Genomic DNA, 24,557 nt, shown 5'->3' with positions numbered 1-24,557 from the left:
ACTAAGGACGCCTCTGTAGTGTTAAACTTTTTGGTATGAAGTCTGTTAATGGTAGCAGCCCGGTTGTTCCATTCAACACCGTGTTAAAGCATTTTCTATAATTAAGCAGAAAGATACGAAGAGCAAGCAAGAAGTAAATTTGCACATACGGTCAAAGAAGCAGCTGACAGTCATTGCCTTTAGCCTCACAATAAGATGACATTGCTTAAGATAGAGTCTACTCCGAAGCTAGATTTAATCATTCTTCGATATATGCTCCGTAATGTAATGTAATGTAATGTAATGTAATGTAATGTAATGTAATGTAATGTAATGTAATGTAATGTAATGTAAAAATGTAATGTAATGTAATGTAATGTAATGTAATGTAATGTAATGTAATGTAATGTAATGTAATGTAATGCTATGCAGTGTAATGTAAAGTAATATACATGTATTGTAATGGCAATGTATGAAAGCTAATAGATTATACCCAGTTCTGGTAAGACAATATCTTGGAGAAATTTAATAAAGAAAAAGGTTCCATACATTACCCGAATTTTTCCGGGTATTATACCGTTATGTATTTGGTTATACCCATTTGAATTACAAGGTAGAATTTATTTCCCTATTTTTTAATTATTGAATGGAGATTGTAGCCCCGCTGCTTCAAGAAAGTATAAATAGCTGCATTAGTTTTTGATACACTTGGAATACATCCTGTTATCATATGATATCAGCTAGTATCAAAATATAGTGTATCAAAAAAACTGGCTGTTGAACAATCAAGTGTATCAAATCGTATCAAAATCTTTCAAGTGTATCAAATTGTATCAAATTCTTTCAAGTGTATCAAATCGTATCAAAATTGTGCAAGTGTATCAAATCGTATCAAAATCTTTCCAGTGTATCAAATTGTATCAAAATCTTTCAAGTGTATCAAATTCTTTCAAGTGTATCAAATCGTATCAAAATTTTGCAAGTGTATCAAATCGTATCAAAATCTTTCAAGTGTATCAAATTGTATCAAAATCTTTCAAGTGTATCAAATCGTATCAAATTTTTGCAAGTATCAAACTGTATCAAAATCTTGAAAGTGTATCAAATTGTATCAAAGTTGATATGATTTGATACAATTTGATACTTTTGATATGTTTTGATACAATTTGATATATTTTGATACAATTTGATATATTTTGATACATTTTTGATATATATCAAAAACGTCCCAATTTGATACACTTTCGATACAGTACTTTTTGATACAATTTTGATACAATTTTGATACTATCAAAACTATATCAAATTTCTGCCAGGGCTAATTTACCTGTTTCTGGACCATTCATTATTAATATCATAGGCAAAGGAACTAGACCCGTACGTATGCAGGATTTCATTTAGGGGGGTGCTGATTTTGAAAAAGTGGACTTTTCACCAAGGGGTGGGGGGGGGGGGGGGCAATTTTGTGAAAAGTGGACTTTCTTCCCAAAATTTGGATCTGTTTTGTAAAGCGTAAAAAACCTGAATTTTGGGACTTTTGGTATACTTATCCAAATTTGGGGTTCGTCACACCCCACCCCACCCCCACCCCCTGCGTACGGGCCTGGAAGGAACATTGCGATTTCAATGATGCGTGTGTTAGAGGACTTGGGAGTCAAAGACATGATGCAGTCAGTCATGTCTACAGTAGAATTCATCACGACCTTTGCAGGACTTAAACCTCATTAAAAGCTATTAAACCAAGATAACACTCATTGAAAACAGCTCAACTGATTAAATCATATCTTCTCTGGTTAAATACACACAACATATATTTCTGCTTTACACGTACAATGGAGCAATGAGCGGGGATTCTAGTTTCAGTTGGGTGAACGATTATAAAGCCAGCGCTAGAGAACAATTCTGTGTGGGCTTTTGTTTACGAAATGAGACAATACGTGCTTATTGTTAACCAGCGTTCTTGAAAATGAGAAGCATGGTGGTTTGCAGACTTAACAACGGTTTGGAAATAATTTCTTCATATTTTTGGTCGTTTACATATCCTTCCTAAAACACCAAAGTACGCATATTTCCAAACATCTAAATTAGCTAAAAATTTAGGACATGTTACAAAACTATATTTTCTAGAACTTTAGAAGAGTACTTTTAATATTGGCCGGTTATTTTTCACACAGCGACGTTAACTAGGCAAATCCCCATACTTCTAACGTGTACGCTATTTGTAGACATGGTAGAGGTCACGCGTCAATGGTAAGAGCACTGTGTATTGTGTATAGGAAAACGGACAGTAACTGCAGATCGCTATTGCGGTGCAGTTAACAGAATTTGAAACAGAATTGCGCAATCCGAGCATCTGGGAAGCATGGGCTTACAGTATGGTTTTGTCCCGGGGGGGGGGGGACTTAACACTAATGACCATTTGAGAACCCCTATATTTGACCAAAATAGAGCTCCGAAAGACCCTTGAGTTTGATAATTTCAGCTCTAAAAGACCCCAAAATTGCTCATTCCTAATATTTCTGTTTTTTTCGGGCGAATTTCAACCAAACAGCCAACAAAGACCCTTGATTTTGACTGTTCGCAGCTCCAAAAGCCCCCGTTTTACTTGTTCGCAGCTCCAAAAGACCCCCCTTTTACCGGTACGCAGTCAGCTCCCTCGGACCCACCACCTCAAAATTCCGGAGGAGAACATACCCACCAAAATGTTTAATCATGCTCCCCTCTGGGGGTTTGTATGGTCTAGTAGCCTCAAATTAGTTGTCAAGTTATGTTCCAGGGGTTGGGAGGTTTGAGGGTAAGGAGCCAGAATATCCAAAGTGATAGCCATGTTTTATTATATCACTCATACATAAATTCTAGACAGTTCATTGGTTGATTACCATTTATCATTTTTACTATCACCCTCTCCGTGTGATAGTCTTTAACAATCCATCTTTCACCGAGTGATTATATTTCGACCATCACACTCATAGACAGTTAATATTTGCATACTGGCAAAATCCTTGTTTAAAAAAATCACACCGTCTTCACAAAGTATGGTCTTCATATTCAAATATGAACGGGGTCAGTTCAATTTTTTTTATTGTTTTCAAAGTGTCTCAACAACATCACTAGCAACAACAAATCTACAGAGCAATTGATTTAACATCCACTGATGACTCCGGTTGACTCGGTGAATACGCTTCGCTGTGTCAAATTTGCGTAGCGTAGAAGTTTATTAATTTGTGGATTCTATTGACTGTCTATCGCCAAGGCTCGCCGTGTACCGACAACCATGATGAGTGGTGGGAGCACATTTCTGCAGTCCTCTCCGTGTCTAATATTAAATGGAGCGGCACAAATTGCTCAACGCTCATTGCAAATGAGATGGGTGATGTTGAACACCCTTGCTGTACTCTTCGTCATTATTTGTACCAATTAAATAAATGTATTTTGGCAACGTATTTTTGATTTACTGGTCTCATCTTGCTAGCAGTAACATCCCTCGGTGTCAGTTCTTGAGTCGGTTGATGGAACTAACCGTGTTAGCATTTTATCCTTCTTCCTTAAAAAATATTTGAGCCTACACGTAAAGAACAATTATTCCCAAGCAATCAATATTTAATAGTATTGGGAGTGACCTATAAAGGTCACAGCAGCACTTCTTTTGATAAATTACAAATTGTTGATATTAACGATAGTCCTTTGTAATATATAAAACATTTCATTAGTTGTTGTAAACATGATTTTCCGAAGTTTTTGGTTCATAAACTTAACACCATATAGGTGACTCGAATCTATTCATCAAAACAAAATAGGCAAAACATATAAAGTCTGCACAAAAAGTAACTCAGCTGTTATAAATACGCCTATAGATTCAGAACTAATAATTGTTTTCACAATATTTCAACATTAAAAGAAGGATGATTTATTTACGCGCATCTTGATACCCCATTTGTCCAATTTTGTTCAATATTGACAATACAGCAGTATTTTGAAAGAAAAATACCCCAATTTAAAAGTTGCAATTATTTATATTGATTTGAAGTAAGCGCGAAGATAATGGCGGGCTTTACGTGTTACAGTGCTGGCATTATAACCATTGATCGCTGTAAACTGCAACTTTTAAATTCGGGTATTTTTCTGTAAAAGCACTACTGTGTTGTTAATATTGAACGACATTTGACGAATGGGGTATCAAAATGCGTGTAAATAAATCATCCTTCTCTCTATGTTGAAATATTGTGAAAACAATTATTAGTTCTGAATCTATAGGCGTATTTATAACAGCTGAGTTACTTTTTGTGCAGACTTTACATATAAGGGTCATTCTTCGGTATTAAAGGTGGTATTTGAAGGTTGGGAAAATATACATTTCAAAATGATTTTTCTGTTAATTCTTTTTACAGATTAAGAAAGAGACACGTCTCCAGTGCAGTAAAAAAGTGTTTGGCTCAATCTTTATTAGCAGCTTGATATATTTTTTTGGCTTTTTCTGCAGCTAATGTCATCTCTGTCACCGTCATCTCTGTCACAATTGCAACAAAGTTCAACTGATACCAAAAATGTGTCGCACATTGAACATTTGTTTTTTACCTACAGAGGAAGGGAGTATAACCAAGATTATGTAACATATCATTACATTTCCATTTGACCAGTTTGAAGGTCAAAGCAGGGCATTATCTGTAGAGTGACGGATATGATGTCAATGAATGGAAATTCTGCTGTATCATCTCCGTCACGTGGCGGAAATGATTCTCGATGTGTGGTATATTACGAAATTAACAAACTTACGACCCTAGTGGTAAAACTATAACATACACATGGTCAATAAAGTAGTTGAATAGAAATAATCGTACAACTGTTGTAATTTTGAAAAAAAGTAAAATAAATAATGCGAACATTTTAGGTATAATCAGAAGCGTTCGGAGATGATAATTAATAAAGGTACCCACCCGTATGAGTGAAGAAATGGTTCTAGTTTTTATGAATTTTTCGCGCCAACATGAGGGAAAAATGTCTAAATGAATTTACTGCATATTGAGTTGTGCTCTCTGGGTCAAATATATGACCTTACAAAATTAGTCTTTTTCTCCAGGCGCTTCTAAATTTTCGTGACGGTAGATGACGCAGACATCGGGACAGGAAATTTTAGACATAAAGGGTGAACTCCTGGCTATGAAAGATGTGTTACAATAACTTTTTCTACAATATACAATAAATAACTTGTCATTCCCAGTGTTTTTTACGCTGCTGAAGTTACCCACTAAAAGATGTCAGCATCAAAGTTTTGATGACCCCAATCGGGACATAGGGTTTTTGGGGTTGTGACACCCTGTATTTAAGCAATTTTCTCGAGAATAAGGACTTCTTTTAATATTTTGATGTTTTAAGATATAAAAGGAACGTCAATACTAAACAACTGCAAAAATAAAATTCGAAATTATGTTTCATATTTTAGTTATGACTCCTGAAAGTGGCGGGACTATTAGGCACCTTACCGAAGAATAACCCAAATCTGAATCAGGGCCGAATTTACCATTGGGCCAGTTTCACTCACAGCTGGCCAAGTCATCCCCCAATTAAACCCCACAGTGGATAACCAGTTGATACAAAAATATTATGTTATTACATGTTTCACACCATTTTGACAGCTCTATCAACAGGGCACAATAGGAGTGAATGCTGCACACACCAAATGTGATGCAATAAAACAAAGAACAGGAAAATTCTGGTACAAAATATACATTTTATTATATAAAGATTATCCAATTTTATACAATATAAACCTGATTATATCAGGCATCATATAGACATTTTTATAAACCCAACACAAAGGAAAATCATCTGGTTTCGCCACGACCACTATGAAACAGTGCTTAACCCCCTTAGATCTCTTTACCCCTCCCCATCAGCACATATCTGACCATTCAATGGGCCCTGTTTACCCCCTCCCCATCAGCACATATCTGACCATTCAATGGGCCCTGTTTACCCCCCTCCCCATCAGCACATATCCGACCATTCAATGGGCCCTGTTTACCCCCCTCCCCATCAGCACATATCCGACCATTCAATGGGCCTTGTTTAGCAGGTTGACAACAATAGGAGTTAGAAATAGGTTGCAAAACCTATTGTCATGTGATACAACAGATTTGAACTAAGCCACTATTCATTGTGTATAAATATTAATAATTGCTCCCACAGTCTAATATGGTTTATTGGTTTTGACATTGTTTATGACTATTGTTTCAAAATTACTACTGGATTCTAATGTTCTACCTGGTTTCTTTTCTGTTGGGCTTATTAATATATTGCATACCTAAATTCCTTGTGAAATTAATAATGACATTATTCTATTTAACAATCACATTCCACAAAGACAATATTAAAAAAACACAATGAAGATTTGTAATTTGTACATTCTAAGCCTGTTGTATATTCCTCTTTCACAGCAGCGCATAGTGGTTCTTACCATTGCAACATCCATATCAAAACGATGCACTTATCGGCTGCTACTTGTGTCTCTATTTACATTATTAGTTAAGAATAAATACCAAAGTCACATGGTTTAGGAATGTTCTCTTTTTTGTAAACCATGTAATGAGGGGATTATTTGAAGTGACCCCACTTGATATGTTTGGTATGCATTCCTAACTATTATGTAAAAAGAGACACATGTAGCAACTGACAAGTGAATCGTTTTGATATATGGATGTACACATATACTCCGAATGGTGTCTCTCTCGCAGATGTTCCAGTGGCCCCCACAGCATGGTAGCTCATACTTTTGGCGAAGTCCCCAATAACCCCACCTTTATTTAACAGCAGCCAATCACAATCGTGTAGCGCTGCAATATCGCAAAGAGCTGCAAAGAAGTTGAACAAAACTCTCAGCGCCCAATGGCCAGAAATCCATCCCTGAATGAGAATTTTCTTCACAGGGGTCATAAAAATCTAGCTCTATTTCATTGCAGCCACAAAATGGAGTATACATCAGACTTAACACATCTATTTTATCTCTCTATTTGACAAACTCCCAACAAAACCTGAACAAGTTGGTAGACCTGATTTTGAGATAAAGGCCTCTTAAAGTGGCATATAAAAATGTGTAAAATTTCTGCAATGGAGTTGCTATTGTTTTTGAAGATGATACCCATGCTAATCATCACAAGAGTTCAGATACAAAAGGTGATATATGCCATTTTCACTTTTTCATTAAGGCCACCAACATCTGCCAATGCTAGCTTTAAATTCCAATCTTTTGAAACTATGATCGAAAACAGCATATATCTTTAATTATTCTCTTTATATATTGGCCTTTATTTCATATTGAGAACAATGTATTATATCAGTTTTTGCATTTGAACTCTTCATTATGTTACAAATCAAAAGTAACCACTTAACTTTTGTTGGTCCCATTCAGCACTATGTAAAAAGAACAATTTGTTGCTTTATTTCTCAGCATTCCACTGACAGTTTGACACTGACTGACAAATATCAAAAGAATCTTCTATATCGCCAATATGGTACAAAAACATGAGTGAACATTTCAAGCTTATTTTCATTTTTTTTACAGCTATATAAAAATCTAATAAAATCTAGGCATGTTACTACGTTCTACATTAATGTGGTGACTCCATTTGAAATCTAAACCCACCGTGTGACAGATTAATGTCTTCCATAGGCGGTGTATGGATTTCAAGTGGAATAGTCCAATGCATAACAGCTAGTGAGAAACAGTGAGATCTAGAACTATATTTGATTTTTGTTAAAATCTTGCCTACAAAAAAGTACCCATTTTCCCTCAAAATTTGATCATTAACTTTATTTTGTAACTACTAGCAACAATCACCTCAAATAATTATCAAGGTCCATTGGGAAGTTTTCAAAACACCCATTCCAGTGTAATTTCAGTTCTCTGGGTCCAAAATATCAAAACTACCCAATTATAAAAAAAATGCTATCCCTGCTTGCATTTAATACAGAAGATTTCTTGTCTGTTTGTTTTCGCATAAAATGTATCAACAATGTTACTACTTGAAAGCTTTATTTGCCAAAATATAGTACAAATCAGTTTTCTTTTATTGCCAAAATATTTTGTTATAGATAGGTACCATCTGAATACATATTTCTTTTGCCAAAAGTCCCATTTAATTTTCATTCTTTTGCATCTTTTTTTACTTGAGATATGGTACTAGGTTCTGCTTAAACCAATCCTCAGTGAATTGAAGATGATCACCTTCTGCCGTCAGGAAAACAAGCTTCTTCTGTGCATCCATCTCCTTCAATCCTAATGTGTCCTGTCAGATGAATAATAGAGGAAATATCCATAAAAATATATAGTATACGTAAATCTTTCATCTGCTAACAATACAATAGGACAATTTTCATGATAATTTTCCCAGGAATATGCAATATGGAAGTGATACACTGTACATGCAGATCGGGAGGGTAAAATTCTGGCTGGTAAATTAAAACACCTACCCCCCTGACCGAGGAGTGGCAAAACATTTTCTATCCCTTGTTTCCCTTTTCAACGCATATCAGGATTTCTGATGTGATATGCATGGCTGTATAGGTCTATTCCAGTTGACATCCATACACCCCCTATGGAAGACATGACTTCAATCTTCCGCACAAGGGTGTAGATTTCAATCAATCAATCAATCAATCAATCAATCATCCTGAAACAGTTTACTCTTCAGGAGCTTCTTGACCTGTTCAAGTACAATATTTGTTCTGGTAGTCGATTGCATAATCTTGGGGGCATATGCAGGAAAAGCTCAGTTAAACAAAAGAAACACATTCAGTTTTTGGCTCAACTAGAGAGGTACCATCTGAGCATGATGATCTAAGCTGTCTTTGAGTAAATCAAATTTGAAGCATATCAATGATGTCATATAGAGCTTGTCCGTGAAGTGTTTTATATACATATCTTTCAAATGGGGATACCTGAATGGGTGATTCCATTGAAATCTACACCCCTATGTGGGCGATTAAGGCCATGTCTTCATAATTGGGTATACACTATCAGTGTTGGAGGACTCGGGACTTGCACTCGGACTCGAGTCCGCACTCGAGTCCTTTTTTCAAGGACTTGGACTCGGACTTGGTCTCGGAAGCTAAGGACTTGGACTCGGACTCGGACTCGGACCCCAAGGACTCAGGGACTCGGCTTCGAGTCCTCCTCGAGTCCGGCAAAATAGGATCTTTTTAGGTCTTTTATTTTCGTTCATTGTAAACTTCTTATGCTTCATCAATGATCACATCACATCGTTTGTAAATAAAAGTAGGCCTATAATCAAAAGGCAAGATTGCGATCAGTTATATCTTTAATTGGTTAAATGGATTTTAATCATATTCGTTTGTTTTGACATGACTGCTTTGTTAGACGCAAGTCTAGAATGTACATGAATAATAATAATACTCTGGGGCACTCAAGAACTGATTTGGGGGCAAAATAGGGGTTTGATGAACTGAAATTTCAACATTTTTGTGGAGGTCTGTGAACTAAAATTGGGTCAAATTATAGGCTTTGGAGCTAACAAATTCAAAATATTTTCAAATTTGAGCTAAAGAGCTAAAATTTTCAGAGTGTTAGGCTCAATGAACTGGAGCATGATGCAAATGTGTTAAGGGACTGCCGGAGAGCCTGAAAAAGGACCCCTGACCGCAGGACATACCCGTATACCATCTTTACATGTGAGTGACCCCTACCCCCAGAATAATACTGCATAGGCCTACATTCAGATCCAACACCCCCACCCCCAGAATAATACTGCATAGGCCTACAGCCAGATCCAACACCTCTTCAGTTGGCACCTGGGGTTTGGTAGTGACGTCATATTTTGATTGTAATATTGCATTTTTTGCCTCTGTAAAACACAAGCCTAATAATTTACTGTGCTCTGTGATTATACTCTGTTTCCAAGGTATGCTACCTAAGGGTAAAATTTTTTTGACCGATCGAAATGGAGGGTGGAAGCAATTTTTGGCAAGCCGAGAGGGGGGTAACAAGCAATTGTTGGCACATATGGGGCACCTTTCAAATAAAACGCCCTAAAAAGGCTTAGAAAACAGTACGGAAACGCTTACATAATACAGATTTCCCTGCTTGCTGCGCTCGAAACATAATTATCTAAACCATTTAAAGTTAAGTAAATTGGGATCCCCAAAAATGGCATGTGCAAAGGGGTGCAAAGATTTTTGGCAGGTCGGGAGGGAGGGGCAAACAATGCATTTTGGCAATTTCACCCCTCCTGGGCTCAGCATAATTATTGCACAGCCCCAAAACAATACTAGGCATGCTAGGTGGGACTAGCAAATTATGTATTTAGAAGAAAATAATATAGAACTAAAATTCTGGTTAAGTATAGGCTATACGTTGATAAAGTATTGGTGAAAATCCCGGGGGTTGAATTTGATACATAAGGACTCGGACTCGGACTCGGACTCGAACATTGAGGACTCGGACTCGGACTCGGACATCAGAAATTGGCAGGGACTCGAACTCGGACTTGGACTCGGACACCAAGGACTCGGACTCGGACTCGGACGACGAGGACTCGACTACAACACTGTACACTATACAGATTTCAACTTAAATAGCCCATTGTACCGGTACACTGCACTCAGAGCACACAACAGCCCATCATCACATCACAATAGAGGTTATCCACTTTACTCATGCATGACTTCTAACAAAAGGCACTGGTTCCCATAGTATTCCTCATTCAAACCAATTCAATAGAGGCCTTGCATGTGACGTATCATCCCGTAAATATGGCGGACTACTCAAATGCATTCAACAAAAGCATGATTCAATCTACCGTGACAGTTCGTCTCACACACATAACCCTGCACTATGATCAAATAGGTTGATGACAACATTTGATTGAATAGACTGCACTCTGCCATAACTACGGTGAAGGACACCGGCTCAAATCCTTTGTTTGGAGCCAATCGATAATTTCATGCAGGGCCTCTATACACGACCTGATGATTTTGGCGGGCTATTTTGAAACAGCTATGGTTGCACATGCAGGTATCTCTTTTGAAAGTCCTAAACAAGATATAGCAGTCACTGATAGGATATGCAGCTTATAGAACACGGATAACCTCTATTATGAAAATACCTGTCCTTTGTGACCCGGCAGCACAAACGAGCCGTAAATTCCCTAAATTGTATTCTGTGTTACGGTGTAAAATTTGTACGAAGGTCGTATTCATCGATAACTTAAGCTGGCCCGACATCCGTCTTATTTTGATAGTCAAAAACTAATCAATAATCCTATTGTTGAAGTGGATAATAAGCTTCTACCTCAGATGGCCAGCTATAGAACTTTTAGCTCTGGTCTTTATTTGCTTTTGCTAAATCCTGTTCAAGTGGTGGGTTACCAGGCATTGTATTTTGTACAGGTATGCATAACCAACAATTAACAATGAGAGAACTTTCTTAAACCTCGTTGACTTTGGGATGATTTGAAATGACCGCCAATTATGACTGTTTGATATAAATTGCCAGCAATGTGGAAAAAAGAGACACATGTAAAAACGAAAAAAGCTATAATTTTGTTGAAGGAGCAAAGTTTAACAAACCATAACCCGCTTCTGGATATCGTTTGAAGTCAAATGATATACCATTTTAAGTTTATGATGTTTATTTTTTTAAACACGAAATAAAACAAAATTGACCGGGGAGGAATTTACGGCTCATTCGCCGTGGGACGGTCACATTTGTGTCTTATTTACTTACATTCTTGTAGATGGCACTCTCCTGTAAAGTATTAAGTATCTTATCCTGACCAGGCTTATAGAACCCAAACCACTAGAAAACAGAACATAGGAAACATATAATAATATCAGTAACTCTTTGAGGCAGTTGAGATTAAGAAATTCCTTTCCAAATGTTGACAGTAAAATTATTGTTTAGTTCATGTGATTTATTGGGATTGGCCTTCATTTTGTTGTTCAATACTGTTCCTTTCCATCTAGCCCAGCATGCATACTTTTTAGTTGCTCTGTTGCTGACTTATCCTTTCTAAGATGTTAATACTGTTTTACATGACCCATTCATGCAATAGTTATATTCAATGTATGATTTTGGTCAAATTTTAATTTTGTTATTCTTTGCCAAAAATTATTACACACCATTAATAACAAGGAGATTTTCTGATAATTTCCAGCTGAAATATAATCAGGTAAAATGAATAAAAACTACTAAGCTGCTTAACTGTGGAAGTCTATGCGGGAATTGGCGAATAAAACCGGGGATCCCCAGTTTTATTATAAAAACTCTAAATTTTACTGTAATTAAAGCATTTCAGGCTTAGACTTTCACATGGTATTTTAGTAAACCATTGGGCATTACAATCATACAAAAATTAGAAATTCAAGAAAAATTGAAGGCTTTTCTCTGAACGCAAATCACACATTATGGCTTTAATCATCAGATAATTACCTCACTTTCCTTTGGTTGTACTTCTGTGTCTTTTGAGAACATGACCATGACAAATTTGTTAAGCTTCATCAGGTTGGTTTTGTAGCTTGGATTCATTACCTGAAAAAAATATATTAATTTTAATCAGATTATAATTTTGATGTATCACTAACATATGAATACAGTCAGTCTACTCTGAAGTACAAAGTACCGATGGGGACGCACACATTATGCCGAATCTGCAGGAGAGAGGTAGCACTGTGCACTGTTTACGCTCTGTATACGCGCATGTTTTCACTTGTACTTCAGAGTGGACAAACTGTAGTGGGAATGTTGGCATCCAATTTCATAGCTTGGACTATACTCCCAGTTTTCCCCACCACCATCAGAACAAAAATCCCACTTACTTGTGTAAAAAATTCCAAATTTCCATTTTTTTGCTTTGCTCCCCCTTACCCTTCTGAAAAAAAAATCCTGTCACCACTGCAAGTTGCTTACATTGTTTAAATCAAATGTGAGCCCTGTGTCATTGCACTGCATATTTTTATGATGGGAAAAAGTAGTTGATTTTTTATGGTCAAGGTAAACATTTACTGCTATTGGAAAAAATTAATTTGTAGCAGAATTCCTTATTAAACACATAAACCTGTATGTTATCTGTTAAAACATGTTAAATTAAAAATGAAGAAACTGCTACATATATACAGGCATGAGAATGATCATCCATGAAAAAACCTGAAGTGTTTAAAAAAAAGCCTGAAAACGTGTGTGAAATGGGCTAAAAAGGCCCAAAACGGGCTGAAATTAAAAGAAAGTATGGAAATTTGGACAACAAAAAAACCTGAATTCAGATTTAAACCTGAAAATTCTCATGCCTGTATATATGTACAAAAGGATGCCTAAGGGATCGTCCAATATTCACGCCAGCCGCCAGGGGGAGTGGGAGTTTTAAGGGGAAATCTGAATTTTGGGGAGGTCTTGAGGGGAAAATCTTGGTTGAACCATGAGGGGGAATGTTAAGTTTTAAATGGAGCAAAGGAGAAAAACAAGTACGAATCCGAAAATGTTGAGCAGGCACGATGGGGTAACATGAAATTTTTTGCTAATTTTTTTGTCAATACTCCCACTCCCACGCTGGTGTAAATATTGAACAGTCCCTTAATCCAGAACCGTAGCCAAAAAAATGCTAAAGGCCAAAAAATTCCCTTTTTTTGACCCAAAAAGTCCCATTTGCGAGCATAGCAAGAACCAAAAATAGGGTTTTTTCAATGTTCTCCCCCCAGTCCAAAAAGGTCCAAATTTTGAAAAAAAAGTCCACTTTTTCAAAATCAGCACCCCCCAAAATAAAATCCTGGCTACGGGCCTGCCTAAATCTCTGTAATGTTTTACTGAAAACTCACTTTTTCCTGGTTGATATCTGCCAAGAAGACACTCTTAGCTCTGTATTCCTCCTCATTCAAAGGATCATGCCAATATTCAGCTTGCACAAGGCTACAATGAAACAAACAATAACAGAAATCATTACGTTTTGTTACCTGCAGAATTTGATCATGTCTCACCTCCTTTTTCAACCAAATTGACGGCAATAACTCTTGTAGTGAGGGAGATCAGGCCTCAGGCAAAACTCGCTTCCTGGGAACCAAATACCACACAAGGTCATTTTTATGTAACTCATTGACCCATTTGTGTTATATACTGCCTCTAGCTATATAATGACATCCTTGTGATCTGGTCAACTCATTGACAGATACGAACCTCAGGAGGGAATTCATTTTTTGATCAATTCTCTCCAGGTAGTGGAACATAATGTACATTTACGAAACACCTGACAATTCTTGGTGGTTTGTCAACTACATGAATGGATAATACATATTACACAGAAACACCTCAATGGCAGTTGAGATTGTATTAAGCACTTTCTTTCTCTTGATCCGAAGGCTGACAGTAAAATTGTCCACTTGATTGTTGGGAGTGGCCTTCTTTTGGTGTAATTTAATTAATACTTGGTTTGAAATCTTGAAAATTATAATGAATTGTAGTATATATGGTCAAAACTGCCTGTATCAAATTACCAACTATTATGTTATGAAACACAGACTTGACCAAGTCTTCTTAACATTCTTTTTAAAATTTTAAATGAATCTTCAACAATTAAAAATTCATGTAAGCTGTACAACTAAATTATTCAATTAATATTATCATAGATAAAAATTCTCACAAATAATTACACAAGGGATCACGGTATGCACTACCTATGACCTGTGTGGGCATTGTTTACCTGCATGGTCCAAATCATAAGCCTGCCACTTGCTGAATATAATCCACAGTTCATCAATGGCTACATTGAATTTATGTGGAACTATGTGGAAAGTGGAGTTATGTGAAACATGGGACCTAGTCATTATAACACCTAAGAAACCACTATGGGCCGGTTTCTCGAAGCATGGCTAGTGGTCATGCTTCGTTAGCCACCAGGCGTAAGCCCAATTAGTCAGGTATATCAGTGCTTATAATTTTACATTGTTCATCACTTAGAAAGATAAATCAATAGAATGGGATCCACATTGGTAGGGCAGGCCTGCTGGCTTAGGAAGCCTGACCAGCTAGCCCAGCTTCAAGTAATTGGACCTATAAATTTTCAGCACATCATATTGGCGATACTTAACCATTGACACAGGAGGGATGGGTGATATAAGCCACGGTTTAGCTATTATACCATGTGGTTATCATAGTTGTAGTATAGAGTCTTTTTCCTGTTGATGACTTGGTAAGTTGAAAAGTTTAAAAATAAAGCTTTTTCTGTGACTTTAGACCCAGGCCTTGGACCAAGGCTACATGAAACTCTAGAAATATTAAATTGATACTTACAAATCCTGTATGAAACTGGAGACAGGAAATAATCACCATCACATGTTGGAAAACAGAAAGACAATATGGTTTAGATTTCATAATATTGAATTAAAACATTTAAGCAAATACAGAATTGAGATTAAAATATACTAATGTGTGCAGAGAGAGGAGTCAAGCTTGTTTGATAAGTTTTACTTATGTTTGAGTTGCTTTGGATAATAAAAGTGATCACTATAAAATTACTAATTACAAGTTCAAATCAGGCTCAGAAGAGGTTATGATTTCAAATCCTGCTGTAAAACACACTGTAAAGAATGAAATGTTTGGCCAACAATTAACAATGAGAGGACATTCCTGAACCTTGTTGACTTGGGGATGATTTGAAGTGACCACCAGTTATGACCATTTGATATTTAATACCAGCATTGTGGAAAAAGAGAAATAATGTAGCACTGAAATAATGTCCCTATTGCTGAAGGAGCAAAGTTTAACAAACCGTAACTCAGCTTCTGGATATCGTTTGAAGTCGAATGATATATCATTGTAAAGCTTATGATATATATTTTCTAAACATGGACGAAAACAAAATTGACCTGGTCCGACTTTACGAGCGTTTTGTGGTAGACGTTCACGTATAGTTCATATCCACAAAATACTTGTTTGATTGTATTAATGTATATATTACTATACCTTTCATAGGCTCCAAGGTTGAGTAGTTTTCTGACCATTTCACATAGAGTGTAATTGGCTCCAGGACATTTGGGAAATCCAAATACACCTGTAAGTGTTTAAAGAGAAATAGATGGAAAGAATGCAACAGGTGATTGAAGGAGAATTGTGCCAATTCATCACATGCTATTCCAAACTTGGTTGAATGATCTGGAATCCTATCGAGATTCATGATGACTTTGCAATCCTTTTTTGATTAGATCTGCAAGTATGGCAAAGTTGTGCCTTTAAAGGTCTTAAAATATAGTCAAATAACTGCTATTTTGTAGCCAAGGATTTTAGAGCATAATCATGGGTAATTTCAATATCCTTGCATGTAAGATAACAGAGATGTGATGATGGAGGTAGAACTTTTTGAATGACCCTCTAATAACCTAACTATTGCTTAGTCTGCTGGGAAGCCCTGTTATCAAAACAAACAACTACTGAAAAGTTTAAATAACACTAATATCACAAATAGTATACTTAATCATGCAATGATGCATGCATCAATGGTTATCACTCAATATACCTTGGTGTTGTCCGCCCACTGACAGCAAGTTGTGCATTGGTGGCGATGGGCAGCGCTGTGCCACAGCACGTCTGAGAATAAAAACAAACACAAGAAATATTAAAGGGGCACTAAACAGTGTTATTAAACTTATATTTCAAGAATGTTTGGGATTTCTTTTAGAATACCCTACCACTGTAGATTTTCAATGGGGGTCTTTTATGAACGACCCATACACATACACTGTGAATGTAAAAAATGGTAGGGTATTCTAAAAGATAGCCCATGTTTGAAGACACCCATTGCTAATTCCTCATTTAACAGGACGAAAGTAACATGCGTAGGTGTAAATTTCACCTAGAATACATGAATAGTCTTACAATTAGGGACTCTATGAGGCCAACCATATGCCCTATAATAGGCTACAGAGTAGGACTATAACTGGTCAGTTCGACTGCCACTTCCACATTTTTTTTCAAGTACTAGCTTTAGATTAAAAAGTGATGATGGTTTTGTACTTGATAAGGATTTATTATAATGCATTACAGGATACATGTGTAGCATCATAAAAAGTCTCATCATAATAGCAAATGGAAAAATAAGCATTTGTGCAGTCAATTAATTTGGACCCAAAACATCCTGTCACAAAGTAAAATTCTCTTTTAACTATTGACGTGAAAGATTGTGTAAACCATAAAGTTTTAAAGTAGGCCTATGGTACCCGGGTATGGTACTGGAATTTTTTCATTGCTAGAATGTGTTCAATATAATTCCAGAATGAAACAAATCAAGTTTACAGCAAAATGCCACTTTTATGTTTGATTTGAAGCTTTTCCTTTTTTGAATCAGAATGAAGTAAAACAAAGTGAGTAATATGTACAAAATGAAATATGAACTTTACATAACAGGAAACTTTGGTTCCTGTCTAACAATGCGCTATTCCAGTCGAAATCCATACCCCTACATTTGTATGGAAGTCATGACCTCTTCCACACTTGGAGTGTGAATTTCAAAATGGAGTCCCATTCAGGTAACTCCATTATAATCTTCACCAACTGTGTGGGAGATTAAGGTCATCATGTCTTCAATGGGGACATGGATTTAAACTGGAATAGCCCATTCAACAGTTGCACGAGAAGTTCATAAGTCCTTTGTTTTTATGCACTGAATAGTGTACTGTAGTAGTGGAAATGTAGGAGTGTACTGTAGTAGTGGAAATGTTTTGCATGATCAATTTTCCACGCTTTGCTAATTTTGAATTTGTCATGAGTTTTAAATTTACAATTGTAAGTTTCCTTGCAAGTTATATTGACCTAGATACATAAAAATAATAAAAACATCTCAAAAAAATAAATTACCCCTTTTAAATAATGGCCATTATTCAAACACGGGCTATTGTATTACAAATCTGTAAAATGCGTTGGAAGCAGAATTTATTTCTGCACATTTTGACACCTCATTTGTAGCAATTGACATCACAGCATACATTTAAATCAATGTAACCCAAGATTTGAAAGTTGCAGTAAATTCTATTGACTTGTATTCAGTACATTGTTGTAAGGGCAACTTTCAAATCTGGACCTCACTACATTAAATTGACAGGTGTTTTATTGTTTTCTGGGCTATCGTATAAAATGAGGCGTCAAAGTGCACAGAAATAAATTCTGCTTCCAATGCATTTTACAGATTTGTAATACAATAGCCCATTTTTGAATAATGGCAATTATTTAAAGGGGGTAATTACTTTTTTCGAGATGTTTATTTGTGTTAAAGTCATGTAGCTGCATGCAATAATTAGGTCCTCTGTTTCATGGTAGCTGCTTGCAATACAAAAAGTGTGGAAATAAATGACGTATGACCTTGGCGGTGCATGGTGACTCACAGAAACTGTCCTCCTTGAGAGAACCCCATAGAATTGTATCCTCCTTGTAGCTTGGGATCTTTACTGATCTTGTCACATGCCATATCTATCTGTTTGTTGACATTCATCAGAAACCCATTGGCAGTGTCCTGTTAAAAAAAGCAAATTGGTTTTTCAAGATAAAAATCCTGAATCTAAACATTGACATTTTTTTATATTTATACTTGTTATGTATTAAAAAATTGGCAGTTGGCAGGGAGTCTTTCTTGCGCTCTCAACAAAGACCTTCTGTGCTCCCAGTAACACCATTATGTGGCTTGACCATTTCACCCTTGATGACCTTTAGGGCTCATATTGAAATACCCTACCACGTTTTCACACAGAAAGAAGGCAGGATTCCCCTCGCTAAGCGCGTGCCTCAGGAAAGCTCGGTCATGAAACGGATGGATTATATGCATCAGTGATACACCCTGCACAGGATTTTAACAAAAGAAGGCTAGCACAGGAAAGCTGCCGGATGGTGCACACCTTCCTGTGTAAGGGAATTTCAATATGAGCCCTTATCAATTTTATGTAGAAGAACATTAAGCCTTGAAAAACCTGTCCCTAAATTCCCTGGAATGTGCAACAGGTTTGCCACAAATATAAATATTTCACATTTTTCTTTATTTGAGGAAACAAAATTTCCCTCCAAGTAAATGCTACATTTCCCTAGAGTCCACATTTTTTCCAGGCATGATGAATTACATGGCAATATATTTTCAATTACTTTTCAATGTTTTGAAACCTTCATAGAAATAAAATTTCCCTACTATACCGCTCCGGAATCCGATCACTTGAATCAGCCCATAATCCTCAATAAATGATTTTAAAGAACAAGAAAAGATAAACCCGACTCCTTGTATGACTTATTATTAGTGTGGCCAGGATTTCTGAAGACAGTGCGGATTGGCCACAAGCCCAAGCCACATCAGCAAGTTTGCCTTACATGTAGACTCTTGCTAGAAAGATAAATTCCATCACAATATGATAATAGGGCGCTTGCACGAAAGGTTAAAAGGTTGATAAAAATGACCTGCATTGAGAGTCAGTCAAGTGCGGTGGAGGACAAACAAACTATTATCATCCTCTGTGAATCTTTGGCGCGTCATTCAAACCCATGCTTTGTAAGGAATACTAGCACTCTGTAGGTGATATTTCATTTTTACGTGCTCCAATATCGTTGTTGTGCCATGGCGTACATGAAACATCCCTATAGGGGATGGTTGCCCCATAAAAGCTCTACTTGAATTTTCCCCTTTTTTAGAAAAGCTTTCTTAAACCAACATAATAATACAGTTCTTTTACTTTTCACAGTCCTTTTACCTCAATGATATTATCGCCAATCTGCAAAGATAAAACATAGATGCCTGGGACTTGCTCTTCAACCATCTTCTGAATTCGCCCCAAACTAAGAGGGTTGCAGCAACTATCACCTGCAACAGTGTAAAAAAAGTTACAATACAGTATTTAGTCAATGCAAATTATATGTGACACGTTCTGGTCCATGGGGGGGGTGCAAAGGTGTCACATTTGAAATTGAGAAAAGACAAAAATATGGAGTAAAAAAACAATAAAATACAAAAAAAATCCAAATAAAATGCCTGAAGTCTAACCATGAATTTGCTCACCAATAGCTTCACATTCGAGGTTAGAGACCATTGCATTCAAAATCTAGTCGGATTCGCTGAAGCATGACCCCATGTAAAGCAATGGAAGTTTAGAAGTAAACACATCGCATCACAATGCATGATCGCATCAAATATGTTGCTAAAATTGCACTTCAACAAAATTTTGGACTGTTCAAAATAGGCTAATTTTACTCAAAAGATACAATTGACTCTTGACTCATCAAAATAACTTTCATCCAAATTTCAACATTGACGGAATAAATAACATCCATTGCAAAAATGTAAACGCACTCTAACCAAAAAATTATAGCATTGAATGCGTAACTATCGTGTGCAAATATTCTGAGTTCTCGAGTCATACAATACTTCAGAACTTTAGAACTATAGGGGCTGTGCAATAATTATGAGCCCTGGGGGAGGGTAAAATTGGGGGGGAGGGCAAGAAATTTTTGGCGAGCTGAAAGGGGGGGGGCAAGCAACTTTTGGCAAGCCGAGAGGGTGGGGGCAAGCGATTTTTGGCACACATTCATGGGCGCCTTTTTAATAAAGGCTTAAAAAGGCTTAGGAAAATAGTACGGAAACGCTTAAATATGCAAATTTTCCTGCTTGCTGCACTCACAACATACATGTACATCTATTCTAGACCATTTAAGGTTTGCAAATTGGGATCCCAAAAATTTGGCATGTTCAAGGGGGGGCAAAGATTTTTTGGCGGGCCGAGGGGGGGGGGCAAGCAATTTTTGGCGAGCCGTTTGGAAATTTTACCCCCTCCCCCCGAGGGGCTCATAATTATTGCACAGCCCCAAATATTGCAAGATTTGAATAGAGAAACACCCAATATAGCTTGATATTGTGCATTTATTCTCAGCTTTTGACATTAAGGACTTACTCCCGATATGCAGGGCCCGTCACATTTTGTCAGCATCAATCCATGCAAGTTTTAGTAACTGCGAGTCTCAAGACTTGTATGTCAGTGGACCTGTGTAACGTTTGAAATTTTGCAAATTGAGTTCGGGTCCTTTTTTCTGTTTAGGTAATGATTAAAATAGTGTAAAAATGGTGCACCAAATGGCTTCAATTGGACCTTTCTTTCTCAGGGAGGAACACCTCCCTCAGACACCCCCTGCGTAGTGGATAATCAAGTGGCCATTTTCGCTTCTGCTTTCGACATTTGCCAATTTAGGCCCTATGTTTAACACAATTTATAGGCCAACAATAATACATGTAGGTATAACGTGCCAACAAAAGGCTTCATGGACCGTCATTTCACAAATTTTCGGCTTTTTCAACTGTTCAAAGTTAAATTTTCTGAAGGGGGAGCATCCTTTTTCAAACATAATTTTGGGTTGACATAAATGGAACAAAATTTTCAATAACTTGTATTATAGTAGGACTTCAAATTTTTATTTTTACATGTTATTTTGAGGAATGACAAAGTTGTTGTTGGAAACTTTGTTGTTTATTTCAACTCTTGATGTAGGATCGCGAGGTGAGTGAATTTGTGAAGAGGCTTCCTTGTTTGAGCGATAGTAGGATACGGGGACATCCGGACATACATGTAGGCTAAAATAGTACTTTGACCTGCTCTGATGTCTCAATTCAGTCTGTCTTGTTTCGTAATGCTTACCACAGACAGCAAATACTGTGTATTTACTGTGTGGAACCAGACATACAAAAGTACAGGCAAAATTGATTTTCAGCTAAAAATTTGGAATATATTAAATTTTACAAGAGTGATATGAAAATCATTGATTTTACTGTAGAAACCAATGGTGTGCTTCACCCCTCCTGTGGTCATCTTTGACAGCCGGTCCTACCCCCAGGTAAGGTGCTGGGGTAAAACTTTTATCACTAAAATGAGCTCAAAGGATGGATCTACGATTACCTAAAGGTCGTTTGGGCGTAAACGTGTGTTTTTTTAATGACGGATAAAAAATCTTAGCTTTAGGGGGGATGACAACCCCCTCCTTCGTAGTTCTTAAAGGTAATAATTATAGTAATTAACTCAACTTTCAAAAATGACTGGCCCCCATGGAGCTGGAGCAGATTGCATCATATATTATTAAACTACCGGGTAATTATTTTATTACTTTGTTTAACATATTTAAAGCCTTAAGTTAATGTACGATTTCCGTCAAATTTTATTTTGTTATTCTTTATTCAAAATGTTGAAATAATATTAGTAATAACTGATGGGAAGGATTGATGTCCATTTTAAGATGAAAGTAAAGTGAAAGAAACCCCACTGGTTATTTTGGCCATTTAACATGCAGTTCTATGGGAGGACATATCATAATTTTTTAAATTATGATAATATATGTCGAATTTTGCTCTGTTGACTTACAAAGACAACAAATTTGCCCAATTCCATTTAGGTGCAAGTTGGGACATGTGTAAATATTACAAATATGCAAAAAAAATTAGGTTTGATAAAAATTACCAATTTCAGATCGTACATTTTGGATTTAAGAGGGTACTACACCCCTGGCAAATTTTGTGCCTATTTTTGTATTTTTCACAAAAATTATAGCACATTGGTGACAAGTATACAAATATTGACTGCTATGAGGGGCACAGTTAAAATTATAGGCCCGAGGTGATGTCAAAACCATGACTATGCCCAAGCGAAGCTGAGGGCATAGTCATGGTTTTGACATCACCGAGGGCCTATAATTTTAAACTGTGCCCCGAATATTAAGCAGTCAATATTTATTTCATATACCGAATAATATAGATTCTTCTCATTTGATTGGTTAAAAGATTTCCTGACTGACAAGGCCTACAAGTTTTTAACTGCATAGGCCTTTAGGCTTAAATGCACACAGCATGACAGTGCATGCAAGAGCAAGGGTGCAGAATTTGGACCGATATCTACCGATGTCATAATCTAAAACAACCCTACCGTTTCTGTGCTAACATCACACACTGCCGAGTCTCCAGGTCGTAGTAATTTGTCTAAAAAGTGACATTTGGCAGGTATAAATCCTTGACATGTAACATTTTGTAAACAATCACTGCACTCACTACGGCGGCCGTTGAAAGATCGTCGTCAAGCAAGGAGAGGTCAAATTCATTGCGAACTGTGACCGCGATAGTCTCAACACTCGTAATCAACGCCGGCCGTATAGTGGGTGCGCAAGGTATACGAGCGATCTGTGTATGCGGGGTTGCGAATATCCAATTATTTTCCGGGCATAGAATCAACTGTGCCCGGGGCACAGTTGTTGTATGACGTCATCTTGATAGAAAAAGGGGGCACAGCTATTTTAATGACTCCACTTTTAACCAATCAGATGAGAGGAATCTATATATGAGGTATATAATAAGATATGTATAGGCCTATAGGGGCAAGGACTACAACTACTATACTGAAAATTCAGCAACTCAAAGCAAGTAGTTATTGATTTATTGATCAAATATTGGTTTTCCCTCATTTTTGACTGTAACTCCACAACTGTTGTCTGTGCTGTAAATAAAATTTCCAGTGATTTAGTTGTAGTCCTTGCCCCTATAATAATATACATATCTTACTTGTCCCCAATGCGCTATAATTTTTGAGAAAAATGCAAAAATAGGCTCAAAATTGTGCAGGGGTATAGTACCCCCTTAATACATTAAGGTTTCTGAAAAAAAAAACTTGGAAGGAATATCGATTATTATTCATTTATTTATTCACTTTATATTTATTCTAAAAAGGCATTAAAACCATATTCATACAGGGTTACCCTTCAGATTACAGGGCCCTGTGTCATAATACGCAGTTGGTAGAATATAAAAAAGAAAACCAAACCATGCAAACACAAATGCTTTTTTAAAGCATTAAAATACTAAATAGAGTTAGAAATAATAAATAATAAACATACACTTGTCTTAAAAATCTTGAAACCAATTGAACCAGGAACTTACCCATTCCGTGCCACATTACTAGAGGCAGGGTTGCATTTGCCTTCGATTTCATGTGAACCCCATAACCCTGGCAAACCCCCACAAAAACAGCAATCAACAACACAGCAAATCTCTCCATTTTTGTTGTGGACTTCTGAAATGAAGGATGGTTGTTATTCGCATGCATAGAAAATGCTGAGATCGAAAATAAGCAACCTGCTTCGCACAGATTACTGAACACGGGTTCCTGAAGATGAGGTTGTATGATCCTTTGTCATATGACTTCACATGTGACATAGCGTTTGCAGTGTTTGTTATTGTGATTTTAGGAATACTAGGCAAAATGTTCAAATTGTTGGAGTATTCAAATGCTATCAAACAAAATTTGTTACGTTAAAAGCAAAAGTAATAAACAAACAAGCCACACGTGATAAGCGTATTGAAGAGTCATATTTTTCCATATTTTGTAAACACAAACAGAACTTATTTATAGAATCACTACAAAACAATATGTCAGCGCCCTTGAAAAAAAAAAAAAAGTAAGTGCAGAGTTTTCACTTTTCAGTGCATTTTAAAGTACCGGTAATATTGAGTTTATTCTCAAATCCATTGTATCTTAGAAGAATAACGATATAGCCAGTGTGGCTGGAAGCTCATCTGCAAAAAGAAAAA

At 36.6% G+C, this 24,557-nt stretch overlaps 1 protein-coding gene across 1 annotated transcript; it reads right to left on the bottom strand.

The window, feature by feature from the left end:
- Positions 1 to 6,528: 6,528 nt before the first annotated feature.
- On the bottom strand, positions 6,529 to 24,092 carry LOC140144116 (palmitoyl-protein thioesterase 1-like). The gene is made up of 10 exons (XM_072165951.1): positions 23,907 to 24,092; positions 19,696 to 19,805; positions 18,352 to 18,479; positions 16,491 to 16,561; positions 15,941 to 16,028; positions 15,269 to 15,283; positions 13,801 to 13,891; positions 12,422 to 12,520; positions 11,717 to 11,788; positions 6,529 to 8,261 (listed from the first exon to the last, which is right to left on the bottom strand). Exons 1-10 carry the CDS (start codon positions 24,070 to 24,072, stop codon positions 8,139 to 8,141), a joined length of 963 nt encoding a protein of 320 aa, XP_072022052.1. The 5' UTR covers positions 24,073 to 24,092; the 3' UTR covers positions 6,529 to 8,138.
- Between the last annotated feature and the right edge of the window lie 465 nt (positions 24,093 to 24,557).

Source organism: Amphiura filiformis, unplaced genomic scaffold (assembly GCF_039555335.1).
Source record: "Amphiura filiformis unplaced genomic scaffold, Afil_fr2py scaffold_40, whole genome shotgun sequence".
Taxonomy (NCBI): domain Eukaryota; kingdom Metazoa; phylum Echinodermata; class Ophiuroidea; order Amphilepidida; family Amphiuridae; genus Amphiura; species Amphiura filiformis.
This window is presented reverse-complemented; position numbering and strand designations above follow the sequence as displayed.

Excerpts from the sequence above, each read along its gene's own strand:
- LOC140144116 (XM_072165951.1), bottom strand. The coding sequence starts at position 24,072 with ATGCATGCGAATAACAACCATCCTTCATTTCAGAAGTCCACAACAAAA. Across the intron at positions 11,789-12,421 it reads TACAACCAAAGGAAAGTGAG|TGGTTTGGGTTCTATAAGCC; the intron begins GTAATTATCTGA and ends TCTGTTTTCTAG. Across the intron at positions 8,262-11,716 it reads AGAGTGCCATCTACAAGAAT|GACACATTAGGATTGAAGGA; the intron begins GTAAGTAAATAA and ends TTCATCTGACAG.